Below are 21,590 nucleotides of genomic sequence, written 5' to 3'. Positions count from 1 at the left end.
ACCTTTCTCTTGTAATTATTAGTAATATATATATATATATATATATATATATATTTAACATAAATATTCCTCCAACAGTGTCATTTTAATTATCCACGTTTGACATTTTTTTAAGTTTGACGGTAAATAGCTTTGTTTATATTATATGACATCTAATATAAAATATATAAGTAAATTAAGTTTTTAATATATATTATTCTTATTGATATAAATTTCATCTACTATATATTGAAAACAATGATATATTTACGATGAAAGTTTCAAAAAAAAATTTATAAAAGTCAAAAACGACATATAAATGGAATGAAAAATGTACATTATTTTATTTAACTTCTAAACTTCCTAAACGTTATCAAAAATCTTGTTTATGTAATTTTTATATTATTTTAATTGATTAGACTACCTTATATGCTATATGCTTATAATATTTTGTTTGTAAAAGAGTATCATCTTAAAATTGCTCTATAAAATAATAATGATAATTACTTTTATGGGTTAAAAAGATATATTTGCAAATGAAGTCTAGTTCAACTGGAAGATGCAATCTTGGTTTTTCCTATAGGTCTTGGGTTCGACTTTTAGGAGTGACAAGTCTGTGGGTTTTTTCTTTGAATCACCTGTAACGGCATATGATCAACATCTCGTAATCTAGAATACGTGCAGGATTTCACCATTATACGGTGAGATGTTCTCTGATGTCGAATATCGACTAAATGTTTAAAAAAAAAAAGAGATATTTAATTACCTCAGTTACGTATCGCAAAAAGAATGTGGTCAAAATATAGGTACGTTACTTTGAGTAAAAACTAGTCAATTTCCCAGATATTGACCCGAAGTATCCCCCTTGTTTCTGTTCTTTTGCCACCCAACTTCCTGTAATCTACATCCATATATATCTTTCTATAAATTAAATTAGATAAATACACGTTCTGATTTTTTCATAACGTCTCTACACAAACCCAAACAAATTCACAACAAAAATGGGCGCAACGAAAGACACCTCTTCTTCTTCTTCGAGGCCGGCTCTAGAACTCACAATCATCTCCGGCGAATCCCTTACAATGTCGGGAAAACGTTCCATCAAGAAAAGCACGTTTGTGGTCGTAAAAAATGAATCAGATAATTCGTTGGGGGCCACAAGGATGGACACCCAAAACGGGTCATGCCCATCATGGGGTGACAAGTTTTTTATCGACATTCCCATGCATAATTATTTCACCTTGGAAGTACATTGCAATAATAATTCTGGTGATTATGTTGTCGGGTCGGTCAGGGTTCCAACCTCGGACTTCATGGGTGGGTATTTTCCTAGTAACTATTTGCACTTTTTGAGTTATCGGTTGAAAGACAGGTTTGGTTATCGTAATGGGATTATTAATCTTTCTATTAAGATGAAATCGTCGGGTTATGATATTGCTGGGACTAGCAGCTGCAAATCTTCTTCGCAGCCGACAAGATGGAATTACGACGCTGCATCAAATAAAAAGATGAATCAAGGTGTATCTGATGATGGAATTGTAATGGGTATTCCTGTTGGAAAACAATGTTGATCGATCACCATTCTTGTCTCCTTGAAAATTTAAATTGTTCAAGATCGATTCGGTTCTTACATGTTAAAGTTTATGTTCTTTTTTATTTTTCATTGTGATTTTAGAAGTAAAATCATCAAGAATTCATTCATTCTTCTGGAGTTCTGTCAATTAAGGAGTTACATTACATATTTGAATTGAAGCTAGCTATAGTTAATTGTTTTTGTGTTAATTAATTGATCTACTTTATTACTCGTATTAATATTAATAATTGTTTACATTCGGCATTTAGATGAAAGTTGGGAAGGCCTATGTGACATAATGAAAAAACTATTGTTCATCTTGACTAGAATGACAGCAAAAAAATTGCATATACCAACAACACATGCCAATACAATGCAGATATATATATATATATATATATATATATATATATATATAACGAATAAAAAGACAGTTGAATGCCAAAAAGTTGTGCGACGCCTGGAAGTGTAAATTGCGCCATGTAGAAATTAATCAGATCATGAGAAGATATGGAGGTCACAAAAGTGTAACAGGTCAAAACAGAGTTTGGGTCAAATAAGGTCAGTAGGGTTGACCCACAAACCTTTTCTTTTTCTTTCTTTTTTCCTTCTTCATTGCACGGTTAATGTGTTAAACTTTCATTAATTTTTATTGGTTTACTCATGTGTTAAACTTCTTCATGAGTTTCATGATATGAAATAATTGGAAGTCAAAGTGTTGGTGTTCTAGATAATATAGCACACACGGTAAACACCTATGGTTGCTTCCACTTTGAAACACGTATCTTTAACATACCTGCTAAAAAATTTATGTTTCTAGTTTTCTACACATGACGTTATAGATTTTAAAGAGGTCTTTCGATTGATATATGACCAATTGGCCATGAGGGTCTTTACCAAAAACTAATCTCAAGCTTTTTTTTTTGTTTTAGCGAAACATTCACTACAAATATCGTCTTAATGCATAAATATTTTGACCGTGGCCAATGGCTAAATCATCTCTGTGTCATTACGTTGCAATTGGAACCTCAAAACTGAAAGCATTTGAACATGGATTACTTTCCATCCCAACATATATAATAAATTTGTGATTGGATCAGGAGTGTAACTATTGTTGATAATCCTGATAAATGGGTTTGGGATTGCAATCAAGATAAGGATTTCACGGTTAAAGGTGTTAGAAATCATATTGATAATACTTGGTTGCCTAGACATTACACAGCTACAAGAAGGATCAAGACTGTTCCTCGTAAGGTAAACATCTTTATTTGGAGAGTGTTAAAGGATAGGATTCCTACTAGATTCAATCTTTGGTTCAGAGGGATTCATAATAATTCTCTTGTATGCTCTTATTGCAATAATGGTATTGAGACTCTTCACCATTTATTTGCTAACTGTCCTGTGGCAACGAAAGTATGGAGCGAAATTACAAGATGGTTGGGTTTAAATATCCCCATAACTTGGATCTGATTGAGCTGCTGGATCATGTAGACTTGCTAAAAAATTCCCCAAAAGTTAAAGATGTTACTACAACTATCATCTATGCGGTTTGGTGGGAGCTTTGGAGGTTTAGGAACAATATTGTTTTTGGGACTTCTAAGAGATGTGATAAACTTTTGGTCGACACTATTGTTCAGACTGCTTATTCTTGGTACAACAACAGGGACAAAAAAATCAAGCATTCTTTGGGACGAGTGGTTTAGAAATCCGATAAATATCCACTAGTTTTGTGATACTTGCAGGTCGCAGGTTATGTCTAGATTGTGTCGGTTGTTGTATTTCTAAAGTTCTTGTAATCATGTTTGTACTTTATTGACGGCTAGTGCTTTACTAGCCTAGTCTTGTGTATATATAATATAGTTTCTTGCCGTTCAAAAAAAATATAATAAATTCACACAAAAAAATTACAAAATTGTAAAGATACATAATCATTTCAGTGTGTGATACGGACGTTAAGAAACCTAAAGTTGCACACATAAATTGTAAAAAAAGAAAAACCTCCATCAAAATAAAATGAAAACGTATGTGTTGCATGGTCTTCTATAACAATTACTAAAACATTTATTGATATTTTATAGAAGAATGAAATATGTTATTTGTGAGAAAAAAAATATATACATAACCAATGCGTCTTGAATAACAACTTGGATCTAATACAAGAGCATTTTGATTATTGATGATTATACTTTTGTTTAGTCTAGAAGGATGAAATTGTATCACCTGTAGTTATATGAATTTAACTCATCAAATGTATGATTTTTTGTAACAAAATTTACGACTTAAATTGTCATTTGTTAGGTAGAGATGTACGTATTAGTTCATTATTAAGCCTGACACACTAGTAGGCTTGGAAAACCATCCTTAAACTAATGCATACTACAAATATAATTAAAGGTTTTGAGTCGAGTACGGAACCGTATGCTTCAATGCTTCATATCTGAGATTTCAACCTCAAATTTATGAAACCAACAAGTTCCTTGACAACTGACAAGCCTGATTAGCACAAACCAATCCAGAGTATCTTCACAGGAGTTAATAATCAGACAACAAGGCTGATTGCTATCGAGACAAAACTCATTCCATAGCAGATAATTATCAAAAAAAGAAAAAAGAGTATACACTAAAAGTATGTCAATGATGCATGATGCATCCTTCCAATTTGCAGGCAATCCGTCGAGTAGATGGATGTTACAGATATAGATAACTATTCTACTTCACATAAAAGAACATACCACCTATATGGCTACACGCCTACACCTCAACATATGTATAGCGACTACCAAATACACTACGATTTATATTTAAATTAACTTGATCTTCGCCATCTGCAACCGTCCATTAGTTGAAATGAGCTCAAGGGGTCACCGCCCAGCAGCAAATATGATGCATCTGGAATTCCTTCGCGTAAAAACTTTCTTTCACATAATTTATTTTTCAAGATGTTTGGGTACAAGGCGTTGGAGCAATTCCGGAGATGCATGATGAAGCTCTATAAAAAAAATGAAAAGGTAAAAAAATGAAAAGGTAGTAAGCATTGTTCTTTTGGAAAAATGCATAATCCTTTAGATGAAAATAGATGGTTGGTATGGACAATTTTGGACAACAATTCAAAATCACTCCAAATGGTAAACGTTTATGACAGGTCTGGGTGATTGACCAACACTTTGCTGACTCTTGTTATCGAAAATTATACATAATTGGATACGATATGATAGTATAGGCAACTATAAGAAATTGAAGAAATCAACTTAGGCATTTAAAAACACTTAATTACACATTTACACATAGGCTACTTTTCATCCGCTCAGCATGTTTAACAAGAATACTACAGCATAGGTTACTTCTTCCAATTTAGTCTACCCTTTAAATTTTACTAAAGAAACCAAACTTAACCAATTATCACATATACAGGGTAGAATTGCCACCCTAATTAGTAATCTCCGTGTAAAAAGAAATTTGGTACCTTGTGGCGTGAAATTAAATAGGGGTGGAAGGGGTTTTCCATTTGGCAAGGTTGTGTTTGGCTCCCTCAAATCGTCAAAGAAAGGGTGAGCACATGCCTCTAGCTGAAAACCACAATAACCATAAAGATCCTATTACTGCCGCTGATAGGTAGTCCAAAAAAATAGAAAAAACAGAAAATCTACCACAATTCTTCGTTTTAATTAAACAGAAAAATAAAAAACGAGCCATGTAACAAGATATACTTACAGCGCTACATCGTAGTTTTGGTGAATACTGGAGTAGGCGTGAGACAAGATCAACTGCTTCAGGTGGCATTCGCTTTTGAAAAAGCTGAGAGATAGGTACAAAAATAAATTTCTACTAACTTACATTTATTATTCTCAAACTCAAGTGTTCATGGTAAATTTATAAAGTTATACCATGTCAACCAGAAATTAACTAGTAAACATGATATTACAACATGGCTTTCTTCATCATTCACAAACCTTATGCCATGGATGAGCTTTGATCTGTGGAAACTTAAATTCTGTGTAATGGGGATTCATACATTTGATCTCCTCTCTTGTTGGTGTGCCCAAAATCTGAAGTAAGCAGATATGCAAAAGATAAATGCTAGAAAGAACATCAAAATTTAAATGACTTTACAGCAGCTAAAAACGTACCAAATCATACCTTAATAATCTCTACTAACTGATCAACACCACTTTCGCCAGGAAAAAGAGGCTGCATACATTCATAACTCATACAGATCAGCAGAAGTAAAAACAAACAAAAATAATCTGAACATAAATATACACACAAAAAAAAGGATTAGAGAAACAAACTAAGTTGGTTACATACGTGTCCCAGTAGTAACTCGGCCATAACACAGCCAGCAGACCACATATCTATCGCATTGGTGTATTCATTCGCTCCAAAGATCAATTCAGGGGCCCTATAATATCTTGAACATATGTATGAAATGTTTGGTTCCCCAGGCACCTACGATTAAATATCTAAGAGTTAAAGCTTGATAATGGTTGGTTGTACAAATTAGCAAAAAAAATTGTGATAGCTGCCCTCACCAACATCTTTGCACTTCCAAAATCACATAGTTTCAGCTGATGAGTGTGCGGATTAACCTGCAGATCAATATCCCAAATTATCGCATAGGCTTCAAAATGAAGAAAAAATCAGAGTATACTAGAAATGTATGTGTGCGATGCACATGTGCCAAAAAAAATTTCTAGTTGCATAGCAACTATACAAGACCTGAAAGTTCAGGTCAAGCCGGCCACCGGCTTTGTATGACGGTGTCCTGATTTTTTGTGTAAAAGACACAATTAAAGTGGTATGCTGCTACAAGTTAATTTTTTCACTTTCTACTTTATAATAATATAAAAATTAAATTTGATTTTTTATTAATTTGAAATTGATTTGACATCAAATAGTATAAATTTGATTAGGGCAGTGAATTTCATTAGAGTATTAAATATATGGGTAAAATAGTACAATCCGTTTGCCTAAAATTATAATACTTAAGACACATCCTCAAATGCTTTATATCTAGTATAGATATAGATATAGACAGCAATGCAAAAGACACCCTCTTTCGAAAATAAACTATATATACTATATACACTAGAAGATCTTACCAATAGATTCTGAGGCTTAATATCACGATGACATACACCAATCACACTGTGGATGTAGTTAAGTGCTCGACAGATCTGAACCAGAATGAAAATGAAATCAGATAAACCATTAAGGTGCAGGTGAAAAGAACAAAGTGGCGAGTCCTCAAATCCTTGGGAATTAATCTGACCTGATATGTGTACAATTGTACATATATAAGAGGTATGTGCTGAGTCATCCTGCTGTAATGCCTAGATACCCGATACACTGTTTCAGGTACATATTCTAACACAACGTTGAGGTATACTTCATTCTTTTCAGTTGTTGAATAAAAACAATTTTTCAAAGGAACAACATTTGGATGATCAAGTAAACGCATAATTTGAAGTTCTCTGTTCTTATATCTCTTATCCTGTAGCACCTTCTTTATAGCTACAGACTCCCCAGTTTCAAGGCATTTGGCCTAACAGATAAGGATTCACAAAACTATTAGCATATACCTATGTTAGCAAGAATGCATTAATCACAATACATTTACCATTCCAAAAAACTCAAATCATATCCATGTACCTCGAAAACAACACCAAAAGAGCCAGTACCAACCACACGCTCCGCCATGTAAGACAAAGTCTGGACCAAAACAAATTCAACAGTTTAAGTCAAACAACTACACATAAGTGTACAAAGTGAACATAGAACAATACAAAAAAGGGAGATAACACGATGCAATAATATGTGTATAATTCAATGAGCTAAGAAATAATTACTTGTTTTGGTTGTCCATTTCTACCACCCACAGACGTCACTATGATCTGACCTTTCTCAGTTCCATTACCATTAACAACAGTAGCCTCAATTTCCTGCATTACAATTGAATCAAATAAACAATAAGAATCCAACACAATAAACGTATTACTAGCTCATAACATCAATTTATATTGTCACCTTGTCTTCAGATTTATCCTCCTTAATCTTCATGTCATGCATTTCTTTCGGAAGCTCATCAAGGTCAGACTTTTCAGTCTGAACATTACTAGATGCGTTCGATGTACTCGCAACCATATCTGTAGACTCAACATCCACAGTCTGCTCTACAACACCCTGTGTACTCTTCTCTACTGATTGCAGTTCACTAATGTCATGTGTTTCTTCTACCACTTGCTCAACTTTTACCCTCTTTATGCTAGAATCTCCCCCCTAACCAAAAGTAAATAGTACAAAAATAATTATTCACATGTGTGCACGGAGGGGTGAGAATCGAGCTGAGCTGTTCTCAAGCTACTCGGGCTCGTTTAAACCGAGTTCAAGATTAATTGTTTCGACCTCGAGCCGAGTTATTTAGTAAAGTAGTTAAACAAGCAAGCTTAGAAAAATTCTTTTTTGGCTCGGCTCGTTCAAAAAATCATTAAAACTATTTAACGAGCGAGCCGAAGATCCATGAGCTAGTTGAGCCTTCCATTACATGATTAATATACTCATTATATATCATACTAATAAGGGGGTGTTTGGAGTTGAGTTATGAAATGGATTTATAGATTATTGCGTTTAGAATCGCAAATAATTAGTTTCTAGTGTTTGGCAAAAAACATTTAAAAATTGATTATTAGCGTTTAAAAGGCCACAAAACGTGATTTTGGAGAAGCACCTCTCCCCCTACTGTACAGAAACGCAATTATCTAATATCTCTTTCCTGCCGTATTCTTCCCTCCAATTTTCTTAAATGCCCTTTTATATATACCTTTTATTATATACATAGCTTGCCGCCAGCCGCCTAATAAAGTCATAAGTCTGTGCTTTTTATTTGATTTCGATTTTGTTCCTTTTTTTCTATTAAATCATTATTTTAATTGATAGCATTGAGGTATTCAAGTAAACTATCAGACACATAATTTTTTTAAGAGTATAAATTATATACATAAAGATGTTTGAAGGCTACATGTTAGTTTATTTATTGTTATTGTATAGTCTTTATTTCTTTGCATAGGTATGTTATCTAGAATATTTAAAGCTTGTCAAGTATAACATGCATGGCAGATGTGATCAAGGTGAATGTCGTTTATTGTCATTTTATTTATTTACTACTAAAATCATATATATTTGCCAAACACTAAATGAGTTGATTATCTGATTATTATGATATCAAACAACATAATCAAATCCAAACATTATCATTTGACAGCACGTTTTGTTACTGCTAATTATCTGATTCTGATTATTCAAAACACATAATCTATTTTCAGAAATCAATCCCAAACACCCTCTAAGTATATTGGAATCAAAGACCTCCAAGTTATACGAAACACATTCTTAAAGTGAGTTTAATGAGTTTTTTAACTACAAGATTAGTGTATACATGATCATAAATGAGAATATTCGAGCTCGAGTTCAAGTAATTAGACGAGTTAAACGAAATCAAGGCCTTCAAATATAGTTCAATAAAAATTTAAAAAGATAAACAACTATCGAACTCGCACAATAATGAATCAACTCGAGCTCAAACACATTTCTAAATATTTACACGAGCTCGAGCTTGATCTCAGTAATAAATAAACAAACAACCTAAATATCCTACAACTTGACTCGGCTTGTTCTCAAAAAACATATGCGTGAGACTGTATGGGTATATATGCACTGATAAGGGTTTTTTTTAATGCATATAATAGATTTTATACTTATTTTTCAATACATATATAGCAGTTTTTATTTCTTATTTTTGAATAGATATATTATTTAGTTTTTTTTCTTATTTTTCAAATGCATATATAATATTTTTTTCTTATTTTTTATGTTATACTACATACATTTTGTTTTCTTTCTTTCAACCTTTTTAACCAAAAAATCAAATAAAATATAATATGTATATATAAGTTTTATAAAATGTTAATATATATAATATAAATCAATAAATACAAGCATTTCATAAAAAAAACACACAGAATATCCATAGAGATCACACCGCATTCCAAACAGATAAATCTATTATCTAACTAATCTTAATTTATATCTATAAATACACACACACACACACACATATATATAATATGAAAGAACTTACAGGATCTGAAACAGAAGATCGACCAGAAGCAATACTTTTAAGACGACGCATCACATTCATTATGTTTCAATAAATCATAACCCTAACCCTTTCTCTCTCTATAATACCACACTTTCTCTCTCTCTCTCTCTCTAAACAATCACCGCAACGCCGACGCCGTCGTGGAGAAGGAATCGGAAACACTACACGTAACTCTCCGCCACCGTCCACTCCAAGTTTCTCTCTATCTCTCTCTAACTAAATCTATAGGTTTCTCTCTCTAGAAGTAATAGTATATATTTGCTCTGTTTGTGTGTGTATGTAATATGTATCTATCTCTATCTGGTCAAAGATGTGTAAACCTGAAAAAGGCCCAATCATTCATTCTTTACTTCATTTTGTACGTTTAGTCAAACTTTGATTTTGAACCGTTGGATTTAATTACGAGCGTTTGATCTAACGGTTGATAATGAGGTTAACATTGGATGCTAGTGAAAGAGATTTGAAATGTTGTTCCGAAAATGCCCCTTACTACAGGAATATTCCTTTGGGTGCCCACTTTCGGTTCTTGTTTTTTTCATTTATGATTTACCCCCTCGGCTTTTCCAAATTTGAATTCTTTGTTGTAAACGTTCATATTTACCAAATAAAAATGAGATGCGACATGAATTTACCTTAAAAATGAAGGGGACATTTTCATTGTATATGATATGTGTATAACTACATCTATTAACTTTGTAGTCTATTTGATTTTCTAATAAAAAATATATAGAAAAAAACATTATCAATTCAAAACATGATTAGATTTAGGGATGACCATGGTATCCGTCTCGGTACCAATATTATTGGTCTCAAAAATACCAAAAATGTGGTACCGGTCCTAGTTCCAAATAAGTTAGGATCCAAACGGGACTACAAATCTCGTAGTTCGTGAGATTTTCCCTTTCGCGGTCTCGTCCCGCTCCTAATCCCAAAAACCACTAAAGATCAATACCGATCCCAATTTCACTTGGGACTTGATACCGCATCCTGATACCGAAATCGGGACCGGACTTAAGACTTTGGATTTTCAGCTCATTCCTAATCAGATTACATTATTTTAACTTAGAGAATAATTATTTTCAATCTATAAATACCAGCTTCATTTTTACAAGGATCAAAATAATATTTGAATAAAAAAAATTATTTAATGCTTATAATGAGATAATCTTTAGAAAAATTGATATTTCGATATGAGAAATGCTTGAGTAACAAACAAATCTTTATTAACAAGATTAACAAACCTATGCGGACCAATAAAATAAATAGAGAGTGAATCAAAAGGAAAAAAAATATATAATTCCAGTCGTGTTTATGGATGTAACATTGCCACACATGTTTGTAAACATTGTTAGTAAAATTTGTTTGTCACTTTAGGATTGTTCATTGGATATACTAGCACGGTACAATGTGACAGTGGGTGTGGCGGCGACGGTGTGGTGGGGTGAATGTTGGGGGTAGAAAAGGCTTTGAATGTGTATATTATTAATATAAAAGTAATTGATTTAAGAAAGTTGATAAAGATATTTTAACAAACTAAAGATTGATAGTGTAATTTAATCTTTAATGTTAAGTGGTAGCGTATGTGAGCATATTTTAAGGATTGATTTGTAGGGTGTTTTTTTTTATAATAAGTTTTTTTTTCCTTAAAAACAAAATAGGTTTTTGGATCATTGTAGTCTCTTTACCTAATTAAATTAAGAAATAACAAATAAGTTTTTTTTTTTTTTTCTAAAAAAAAAAAAAAAAAGCTAAAACTACATTGAAAATATCATATCAATTGGAAAAAAATAATGTATCTGTATATCTCTGGAACATCACCGACCGGAATTTTCTTGAATCCTCACGCCGACAGCCACAACCACTATGTCTCTCTCCGTCGATGAATCAATCATCCAATTTCATTTCTAGCCCTTTCATATACACCTTGTTTCATGAAACAACAACATACAAAAATGGTAATCTTATAATTGTTTTTATTCATATTTTAATTTAATTGGCTTATATATATATATGTTAGGAAGATTTACGTATATAAGATTCTCTTTAATACAAGGAAACTAGAATTCTCTTATATATATCATGTTTAATTTAATTAGTCCATTTGCTAACCCAAGAAGACTGTAAAAATTGTTGACATGTATATTAGATGACATGATGATTTTGCTTGTAAACCAGGAAATGGAAAAACGTATTGACTTCTTGCGATGGCTTGATATCGACATGGTACTCAAAATCCTCACCTGTTTGTATGAGCCAGCTGACCTTATCCGTGCATCTGCCGTCTCTAAATACTGGCGAAATTTTGGTTAGTATCACACCACATGTCTAGTAATATGCTTTTTGCTTGCGATATTTTGGAAAATAGTTTGTGTTAAGCCCACAAGTATTTGGTATTACTCACTGTTATCGGTTATCATTAGTAAACAATCCCATACTAGTTGTCTACGGTGTAAAACTTATTGTTCGTGTTCAAATTATTTTTTTTTTTTAAGCTTGCTAACGAGGAAACGAAATGACTTGTTCTGCAGTGATTTCTTACGGACTTTGTAAGCAACTCTGTGTTAGAAAATATCCTCAGCTTGCCACCATTGCTCATGTAGCCGAACTAGCCTCTGATGACGGTCCTTCTGACAACATATTGAATACAGAACACAAGGCATACGGTTCTTTATATCGAGCTTTAACATCATTCCCACCGAGTTTTTGCATCACTTATCCAGTAAGTGCTTCAAGCACTGATAACTACCCTGAAGAAAGTATCATCAACACTCTAGATCCTAGGGACCGAGTTCTCGAAAGGGCCTCCTACTGGTCAAGTAAAGGACAAGTGGATCCTGATGTCCCAGAAACTCTGATATATAATCTGAGTTCTAATTTGTGTGTTATTACAGAGATTAATATTTCACCGTTTCAAGGTATGTTCTTTTTCTCACCCCCAACTCCAAATAACACTTTTGATGTGTTAAATTTGATCACCGTTTCAAGCTTACCCATCCTGCTACCTCTATACTCTTTGGTTCTCTTTCACATGGCCAAAATTCAGTGATCAATATCTGTGTACCCAGCCATGTTTCAGCTCGGGTTTCCGATCTACTCAGCGCGATTTGTGCGATTCAGAATGGGACATCCAAAGTCTTTTAAAGACATAGATCGTGATTTTTTGGACTCTCAAGAAAGTGCAGATGACAAGTTTGTTTGGACGTATACTTCACAAACTTTCCCAATGCTTCAGGTGAGTGTTGGCATCCTATTTTCACATTCTTGTGTACTTGTAAACTTGTTAAAGTAACTTGATTTAAAGGGCTTGTGACAACAGGAGAACCGTTTACAAAAGTTCAAGCTGCCTGAGCCTGCACTTTGCATCGGTGGTTTTTTGCAAATTGAGTTGCTAGGTCGGGTCCAGAAACAACGAACTGATGCCAAGTACTATATATGGTCAGTTCTGGTACTCTCTTTAACTACTTGATGCATTTTTTCTATATCATGACTAAATGAGTTACACATGCTATTATCATTTGTCCCATATATCCTTTTACATATGGAAATTCCATGGAGCAATCTACATATAGTTACTACTGTACTTTATCATCATGGGAATACCGAAACTAGCATTTTTAGTTTGAAACTGGAACAATGTTTCTTCACTTCCGAGTCTTTAAACCTAATGACCTGTATCTCATCTCCTGGAAGTTGTACCTTACTTTAGAATAAGCTATTTTTGCTTTGAAAAGACATAATCGCGAATAATATGAGTTATAACGTAAAATGTGTCATCATCATGAGTAGGATAATTTTGTGGATGAAACTCATTGTATCGCATAATAAATTTATAATCACATGGGACAAGCTTGTAGTAGCTGTTTTTTTCATGGTATGCTGGATTGCTGGACTTCCAATCTTTTTGCCATTAAACAAAGGGAGTGTTTGATGTCCATTTATGTAACTATGTGATATATGAATAATCAGAATTAGATAATCACATGTCTAACTGATGCAGTGTGGCTCACGTCCAAGCTATAGGAAGTCCATTATCACCGGCATTTAGTGTCGACTTCCTGGAACCATCCAACACTGTATCTCTCAATTACAATGCTGAAGAATTCGAACGTACATTACAAAATGCTTCTGATGGGAGTAATATTTCACTGAGTACAAGTCTGCTTCCTGTAGAACCCCCACGAGACCTCGGTTGGGGAAACTTGCAAGAATTCATTGAGATAATTCAAATGCAGGCACATCAAAATGTTATTGACTTTGCATGGATTAATGATGAGTTCGAGGGGGATGAATAAATTGGATTAATGATCAGTTTTTTTTGTAGATATGTATTTTTTTTGTGTTTGTTGTATATGTCTATGTTTTGCTCTTTTTTATCTTGTGTACTTGAACTGGGTGTTATCGAGTGAAGCAGTTGTTGACTTCTTGTGAACACCCCAGCTAGCCGGGTTTGACAACCGACCATGTAGCTAATGGTTTATAGCATTACAATCTGCAAACATTCAATCAGGAAGACGTTTTAATTTACAATACCCAACACAGTGTTCTAGCTTGTAATGTAGCGAATTGAAAATATTTTATCTCAATGAAAATGACCAACAGCAGTACCTTGCAAACAGTTAATGTTTTAAATTGACCAACTTTATAGTTAAAGTACCGGCCTTGGGTGACTTTTGACCCATTAAAACTACGCACCCTGTTTCCAACTTGAACCAGTTTGAACCATTGACATGTTTTTGGTCAAATTTTTTTACCCATATATAGAAGTGATTTAAAAGCCAAATGCTCATGAGTTATCTACAGCTGATCGAAGAAGAGACAAGCTTCAGTAACTAGCACAGAATTACTTTTATGATGCTCTTCGAAAAATTTGTGCATCTAAAGCGTCATGTAACTGAAAAATGTTTTAGATAATAATAGTAGTATAGATATACAGTTTGATTTTAAAAGAGGGGTGAGTTAGATTAGAGACTCCTTATTTTAGGGACTGTTAGAGACTCGATTTAGACCGTCCATTTTCATCAGATCTAATCACCACACCACTGATCATCTCTGGCGACATCTTCGGCCATATTCATCTCCGGCGAGACTTACATGTGTGTAAGTACAACTTAAACATATGTAAGTTGAATAAAAATTATGATTTAGAGCGGGCTTCGCCCTTAAGGATATTCATAAACCAAAGCTGGTGGGGGTGATAGGTCATTGAGGGTGATAGGTCATAGGGGGTGACCGGTGATGGGTGATCTACCTAAAAACAATTGTACTTAAAACATGTGTAAGTTACTTACACATGTGTAAGTCTCGCCGGAGATGGTCGCTGTCGCCGGAGGATCATGATGGTGGTCGGAGATGATCATGGTGGTGGTCAGAGATTATGGTGATGGTGGTCGGAGAAGGAGGTAAAAGGAGTCCCTAACAATCCATAAAATAAGGAGTCCCTAATTTAACTTTTTCCTTAAAGGATATAAATAAATACTTAAACATCGTTTGAACGGGCTAGTAAATGACGGTTATTTTTACAACTTCACATAATGTACCACCTTAGATTCATAGATTTGCCTCACAAATGTTTCATAAAAGACAACGAAACAACTATTTTTTACATCTCCAAAGCCTAATTTTTCCCGAACAAATTTATAAATTTCCCTCTTTGCAACCTTTCCAACAACTTTTTAGACTCGATTATATCCATTTCAGTTAGCTTCTTCAAATACCCTATTGCACCATACGATATCATAAGCTTCCGACACTTCTTGCTCGTCGACAAAATCACAAGGCAAGCCACTGCATACTTTTTAGCTGTGTTTTGTGGGCTCGGGTCTAGTAATTGAACCAAACTCGGGACACTTCGCATATCATGCTTAACTTCTCGAGCATTACACGCAAGTGTCATTAGGCTAGCAAGTGCTTGTGTTGCCGCCTCCCGAACGTCATTCTGCTTCACTTCAAGTAATTTGATTAGTAGCGACATGCACCCGCTTTCTCCCACAAGTTTTTTCATTTCCGGTGAGTCGGTAATCCGGCATATTGTGGCCGCTGCCAATTTTAGGGATCCGTTCGAGCTTGAGTTAAGTATACGGACGAGTCTTGGGAGGAGGCCTAATGAAACCAGGGTTTCAACTGAAACCGACCCAACAAGGTTTCGAATTGTCCCAATCGCGGGTTCTTGAGGGAGACCACTATCGAGGTATGACAACAGACTACGAACCCCGCCTTCAGTGATAACAGACATTTTGAACTCGTTACTTAATGTGAGATTCTGCAAACACTCGGCAGCATATTCCTTGGAAACGAATAAAATCCCTGAATCAAGTATATCAATCATGATCTTCACCACCCCTTCTTCAGCTAGGGCTTGGCGGAGATCGGGTACGACGGATAAGTTTTTCAAAGTACAAGTTGCTGAAGCTTGGGAAACGGAATCACCAGCGTAACATACTTCCATTAGTGGTTGCACCCCGCCATGGCCCACTATCGAGCTAGCTATCTCTGCTGACCGGGACAATTGCTGAAGGGTGATTGCGGATTTTTCTCTACCAACTGAGCTACCAGACTCGAGTAGCCTTATAAGAGGTGGTAAAACACCTTCTGAAACAAGTAAATTTTCACAAGTTCCCGACTCTGCTAATGTACATATCAAAGTAACAGTCTTTTCGCGTATTCTTGGAGATGTGGCTGTAAGGAGTTGTACCAAAGCAGATATGCTGCTTCGTCCTAAGAAGGGTGAAACCATCTTTTCATCTTCTCTCATCACATCAGCAAGGCAATCAAGAGCTTTATGCTTGGCTTCCAAATGACCAATCTGCAGCCTAGCTAGCAACTCTGTAACATTACAGCCTTCTGAACTTGTACCTTCAGAGCCCGAAGAGGTACAACTCGATAATGAAACCTCGCCCAAAACTCCTGTTTTTATTAGGAGCCCGCAATCTCGTAGATTTAAATCAATTTTTCCCGACAATGCATCAAGATCACTCTGCATTTGAAGCTTACCTTCATATTTCTCTTTTGAACATTTTTCTGCCATCTCAAGTGATTCATTCAAAGTCTTTGCAACCGCTTGAAGCTGTTCTATGCACAACATATTCTTTGAAAAGCATGGATGGCTTGATAAATCAGATAACCTAGTTGGGATCTGCTCTAATTTCGATATGATCATTTTCCACCTTCCTGGAAACCCTTTAACCTCTCGGGCTTTCTGGAGAGCTACAGGAACGAGTTCATAGGCATATGACAGCCACTCTTCAGTTGACTGAAGATCACCCACGACCTTATTCACTTTATTATGATCTTCCACCATTATCTAGGAATGTATTAATATAACCTGTTACCCGTTTGAAATATAAATAACAGATACAAATCATGGTTTGTTCAAGATTATAAGGTTAAAATGATATCAGAGTTAATCTACAGAGAAGTCAAACCTGATGACAAGATCTTGAGGCTAAAATGATATACAGGAACCAATTTAGTGAAGTCAAACCTGCAGAAAATACAAATAGCTGATAAATAAACATGAATGATGAATCCTTAAAGATTTTGAGAATAAATAATCTAAGAACCAAATTGCAGAAAGTTTATGATTCTTATACTAAATGATCTAGGAACCAATCATGAGAACGAACCTGAAAAACATAAAAAAAAAAAAAAAAACAACTCTGAAAAACAAATTAACCTGGTTTAGATTCTGAGACACAACTGTTCTACGAACCAATCGCATAAGCCATCTTTGATGGATTACAGAAAACTTGATTTTGAGATCAGAAAGTTGGATCCAAGTCACATTTATGTAATATACTTGACATTGGGACAAACTAACATGTTCAAAAGGGGCCCAAATTAAGAGTAAAAAGAAGATCAAGATCATGACTTTTGCATGAAAAGTAAAGTTCTGTAGTAGTTAGATGACTTGGATCATTAAACTTTACTTTATCGATCATATTTAAAAAGTGAAATGGAATAAAGATCAAAACTTATGAGAATCTTGCATGATCATAAAGCCAGATCAGCTACAATAAAAGAGACAAAGTATACACACACATGCAATCACGAAGCCTAGCATTTGAGATAGATTATGTACTCATGATTTTCCATTCATCTCTGTTTAACATTCTGCAAAAACAAGGGCAAAATAATGGGTTGCTTCACGACTCACTAGTACTTAACCACTCCATCTATTTCACAAAGATGTGGTGTAAAGATGATAAAAGTTAAAGGAAGAACTTTTCATCATACATAAAGCTATCAACTTTTTTACTAAATTCATAGACATACACGGTGACACAAAAAACGTTACACAATAACACATACTTTAAGCTCAAAACAACATTCAAAGAACAAAAAAAAAGATAGCTTACATCATTCCTTTGGTACATATACCGCTTCTCCAAAGACCGTCTAAATGGGACCCACATGTATGTATATGATAAATGTTAGAAGCATATAGTCACAGATTAGATTTACTAGACAAGTCTTATAACTGTGTACCAAAAGTGATTGTTGCAGTTTTCTTGGTGTAGGTGACTACTACGTATCTTCAAGAGATGTTAAATTTTGCTTTAAAGACAAGACAAGAAAGGTCACCATCTAACTTCAATTGTACACTCATACATGATGTGCTTAAATTCTGGAATGGGACCAAACCATCAAGTTTATGCTTTTGTATATGAAAAATGAAAAATACAATAAATACAAAATTAGGATCATACGTCAAAGTGATTGGTCTCTTGCAAACATTGAATGCTAAGTCGCTAAGACCTCTTTGATAGCCCTCCACAAATAATGTAGTGTGCTAGTTCTGAAAACAATCAAACATAATGCAAATATATATTTAAACAAGATTCAAACAATACACCAAGAACATGCAGTAAAAATGAACGAGTTCCAGATAATTTCATTTTACATTTCCATAATAATAACTTGTTCTTGTGACTATATTAACTTTTGGTATCTTTTCTCAAGAAAACTGAAAATAAAGAACAATGGTTCAAAAGTTTAATCTCTCTCTTCATTGACAAAAAAAAGGGCTTTTCATGCAACAAGATTTTTTAAAAAGGTGAATTTCGAAAATACAACAATTAGTTGAAGACTTCATTTCTTGGAAATTTGACTTATACCCATCAAAAGGTTTGATCTTTAAACCATGTGTCTCAATTTAAAAAGCTCAAACTAAGATTAACTAATCAAATTTGAAGATATGTGAGATATACCCACCAAATATTAAGCTTCCAAGAAACTCAAATTTCAAAGACAAGTCTTCGCCGGGTAACTTGAACAGCATCAAGAATTAAGATTTCGTTTCATGATAGATTTGACCCAAAAACCACCAAAGATTCAATCTTTGTATAGAAAGCAAAAACTAGAATTGCACAATTCAGTTTAAAGAAAATTGAGAAATACCCACCAAAGTTAAGCTTTAACACTTGTAGCTGCAAATCTGAATATAAAGTTCAAAACTTGGCACCAACCCCACTAAATTTTTTGATTATTTATCGCCTAATTTCCAATTTTAATCAGTAGAAACAAGAAATAAACAAAGTAGAGTAATATTAAAGAAATACCCACAATAGACTAACCTTTCAACACTCTATTTCCCCAAATCAGAAACTGCAACATAAAAAATAAAAAATTTAAAATATTAATAAAAACCCACCAAAATTTTCAACTGTAAAAATGGCTCAGGAATAAAAAAGATTGAAACTTTAGAAATGCCCACAAAAAATTGATCAAGAAACACAATTTTGAATCATAAATTTCTTGACTTTTTTCTTCCATTATTGAGTTACACATGAGCCCATTATTAATAAGGTAATGCAAAAGAACAAAAATATAAAATCATTGAGAATCTTGAAAGCTGATAAGTGAGATGCTAATGAAAATTAATTTTGAAACATATCTATTAAAAAAGAAATAAAAGGTTTAATTTTTACCAGTGAATTGAAGAATGTGATCAAGCTTTTTATCTAGATGCCGACAGAGAAGAATGAAAGAATTCAAAACAAATAAATATATATGTATTAATTTATTGTATATATTTATTTTATGTATTTGAAATCACAGTGTGTGTGAGAGTGAAAGAAGCATTATGTCAGGAATGGCTGAGCTGTGGTGTCCCAAGATTCACTTTATGGAGCCTGTTTGGTTAATTATGTTGCTATCAAAACTGTAAAAGGGTCATATAATAATTAAAAAATTAAAAATAATTATGTTTTACGAGTACTTTTTAATTACGATGATTGGTGCCCGCGCGTTGCGGCGGTTAAACGGTGATGATAATACAAAACAGTGGGGAGGACTTGATATGCGTGTGTTTAAATAGGAAGGAGAGAAAGAAGTGGTTGTGTGTTAAATTTTGGTAGATGTTTGTCTGATTGTGTTTAGAATATAAAATTAAAGATAATGTGTGAATTGAGGCTAATATGGGGATATTGAAAAAAAGTGTTTAAACTACTTAAAATAAAATTTTATTATATATATATATATATATATTATTGGTAGAGCTAAGAGAAAATTATGATTCATTTTTGATCTTTATCTTTCAAAATCAATTCAATATTCAATCTTAATCATTGAAAATAAATAACACAATTTAGGAAATATTAAATGTTGTTTTAGTTAAAAAAAAAAAAACTAAAAAGAACTAACAAATTGAAATAACATGGTTGGCTCCCGCTTTGCCATAACCAAATTCAAGGAATGGTTGCCGTCTAGACCCGCTTTTCTTTTTGTTTATATCATTCTCATATTTTAAACATAAAATCATGATGTTCAAAATTTAAGTGTTTTTTAGAAATTTGAAGTTGTAGTATTTTACAATTTGAATTTAATTTATATACGAGTTTATAAACAACTTTCACAGTAATACTAGACTAAGATCCAAAGAGTTTAAATATTCAACCTTTATTTACCATTTATAAAATTTTACGTTGTTTTTTATTTCAAGGTTTTATAATTATATAGTTTCTAATAAAATATTATATTAATTTCACCATCTTTTAAAAGATAGTTTATTTATTGTAAAAAAAAGGTATAAGTTGAAAAAAAAAGTAATATCAACCGAATTACAATATTTAAAAGGATCGGAGCTATGTATATATATACTAGACTTACATACACGCAATGCAGCGGCGGTGAGAGTAATGATGGCAGAGGTGGTGGCGGCGGTGTGACAGTGGTGGCAATGGGTGGCGGTGGCGTCGATGAGTGGTAGAGGCAGTGGTGGTGATGATAGTAGTGGTATGCTGGTAAATGTAAAAGTAATTAATGTTAAAGGATGTATGTAATTATAGTTAAGAGTTAAGAGAACTGTGTTGTAGATTATTTTTAATAAGGGTATTATCGGTAGCCAATATGGTTGATAGACCATTTGTAAGGTCTTTGACCTTAGGGTAATTCACTAGGATTCGAGTTCTACTTTATACATTTGTAGAGGTAAGTTATGGTGGGTGGAGAAGGGGGAGGGGAGTTCAAGAGTACTAATTTCCATTTCATAGTCGGCTCAATGGTTGTACAAGGTCAAGCAATAGTTTTGGGCCTCCAATTTTATAAGGCCCCCAATTTTTGTAGATTTTAGACTTCTATATATAAAAAATGTACGGTGGGATAAACACAAAACTCAAGCAAAAGGTAGCAGACCAATAGTAGCAGATTTGGTTTTTCACAATAGCAAGTATCCTTTTTTTTCTTGTTTCTTTTGTTTACCTTATTTTGTATGCGAAAGAAACTAGGCCCCCAAAATTGATCTCATTTAAGGCCACCCAAAAGCTTGAGTTGGCGTTGTTTTATCTCAAACATGCATGCATGTAATTTAAATTTTAAGAGTATGGGTTGGTGGGTTTTTAGGTTGGCGGATTGATTTCAGGCCAAACTGATTCGGGGTTGTGGGTC

At 33.8% G+C, this 21,590-nt stretch overlaps 4 protein-coding genes across 9 annotated transcripts; 2 read left to right on the top strand and 2 right to left on the bottom strand.

Moving 5' to 3' along the window:
- Positions 1–947: 947 nt before the first annotated feature.
- On the top strand, positions 948–1,680 carry LOC122602224 (BON1-associated protein 2). Its single transcript, XM_043774937.1, has one exon. It carries the CDS (start codon positions 981–983, stop codon positions 1,548–1,550), a length of 570 nt encoding a protein of 189 aa, XP_043630872.1. The 5' UTR covers positions 948–980; the 3' UTR covers positions 1,551–1,680.
- Positions 1,681–4,088: 2,408 nt separating this feature from the next.
- LOC122599222 (shaggy-related protein kinase epsilon-like) lies at positions 4,089–10,006 on the bottom strand. The gene is made up of 13 exons (XM_043771689.1): positions 9,687–10,006; positions 7,577–7,828; positions 7,399–7,491; positions 7,202–7,261; positions 6,822–7,094; positions 6,652–6,726; positions 6,082–6,138; positions 5,858–5,998; positions 5,690–5,740; positions 5,503–5,598; positions 5,264–5,347; positions 5,016–5,118; positions 4,089–4,541 (listed from the first exon to the last, which is right to left on the bottom strand). Exons 1-13 carry the CDS (start codon positions 9,744–9,746, stop codon positions 4,480–4,482), a joined length of 1,407 nt encoding a protein of 468 aa, XP_043627624.1. The 5' UTR covers positions 9,747–10,006; the 3' UTR covers positions 4,089–4,479.
- Positions 10,007–11,460: 1,454 nt separating this feature from the next.
- Positions 11,461–14,236, top strand: LOC122599792 (F-box protein At4g00755-like). Its single transcript, XM_043772378.1, has 6 exons — positions 11,461–11,662; positions 11,883–12,012; positions 12,236–12,622; positions 12,773–12,939; positions 13,024–13,142; positions 13,705–14,236. The coding sequence occupies exons 1-6, from the start codon at positions 11,639–11,641 to the stop codon at positions 13,997–13,999; spliced, it is 1,122 nt and encodes a 373-aa protein (XP_043628313.1). The 5' UTR covers positions 11,461–11,638; the 3' UTR covers positions 14,000–14,236.
- Positions 14,237–15,193: 957 nt separating this feature from the next.
- On the bottom strand, positions 15,194–19,780 carry LOC122599980 (protein CELLULOSE SYNTHASE INTERACTIVE 1-like). Of its 6 annotated transcripts, none has more exons than XM_043772606.1 (5): positions 19,634–19,729; positions 19,280–19,310; positions 18,413–18,501; positions 17,129–17,187; positions 15,194–17,028 (listed from the first exon to the last, which is right to left on the bottom strand). In XM_043772606.1, the coding sequence occupies exon 5, from the start codon at positions 17,002–17,004 to the stop codon at positions 15,322–15,324; it is 1,683 nt and encodes a 560-aa protein (XP_043628541.1). In that variant the 5' UTR covers positions 17,005–17,028; positions 17,129–17,187; positions 18,413–18,501; positions 19,280–19,310; positions 19,634–19,729; the 3' UTR covers positions 15,194–15,321. The 6 variants fall into 6 exon arrangements, 5 of the variants coding, with proteins under 5 accessions (XP_043628541.1, XP_043628543.1, XP_043628542.1 ...); XM_043772608.1 differs by having other exon boundaries at positions 15,194–17,007; positions 19,634–19,728; XM_043772607.1 differs by lacking the exons at positions 19,280–19,310; positions 19,634–19,729 and adding an exon at positions 18,918–18,937.
- Positions 19,781–21,590: the final 1,810 nt, after the last annotated feature.

The sequence above is a fragment of the Erigeron canadensis genome, chromosome 5, assembly GCF_010389155.1.
Source record: "Erigeron canadensis isolate Cc75 chromosome 5, C_canadensis_v1, whole genome shotgun sequence".
NCBI classification, from domain to species: domain Eukaryota; kingdom Viridiplantae; phylum Streptophyta; class Magnoliopsida; order Asterales; family Asteraceae; genus Erigeron; species Erigeron canadensis.
This window is presented reverse-complemented; position numbering and strand designations above follow the sequence as displayed.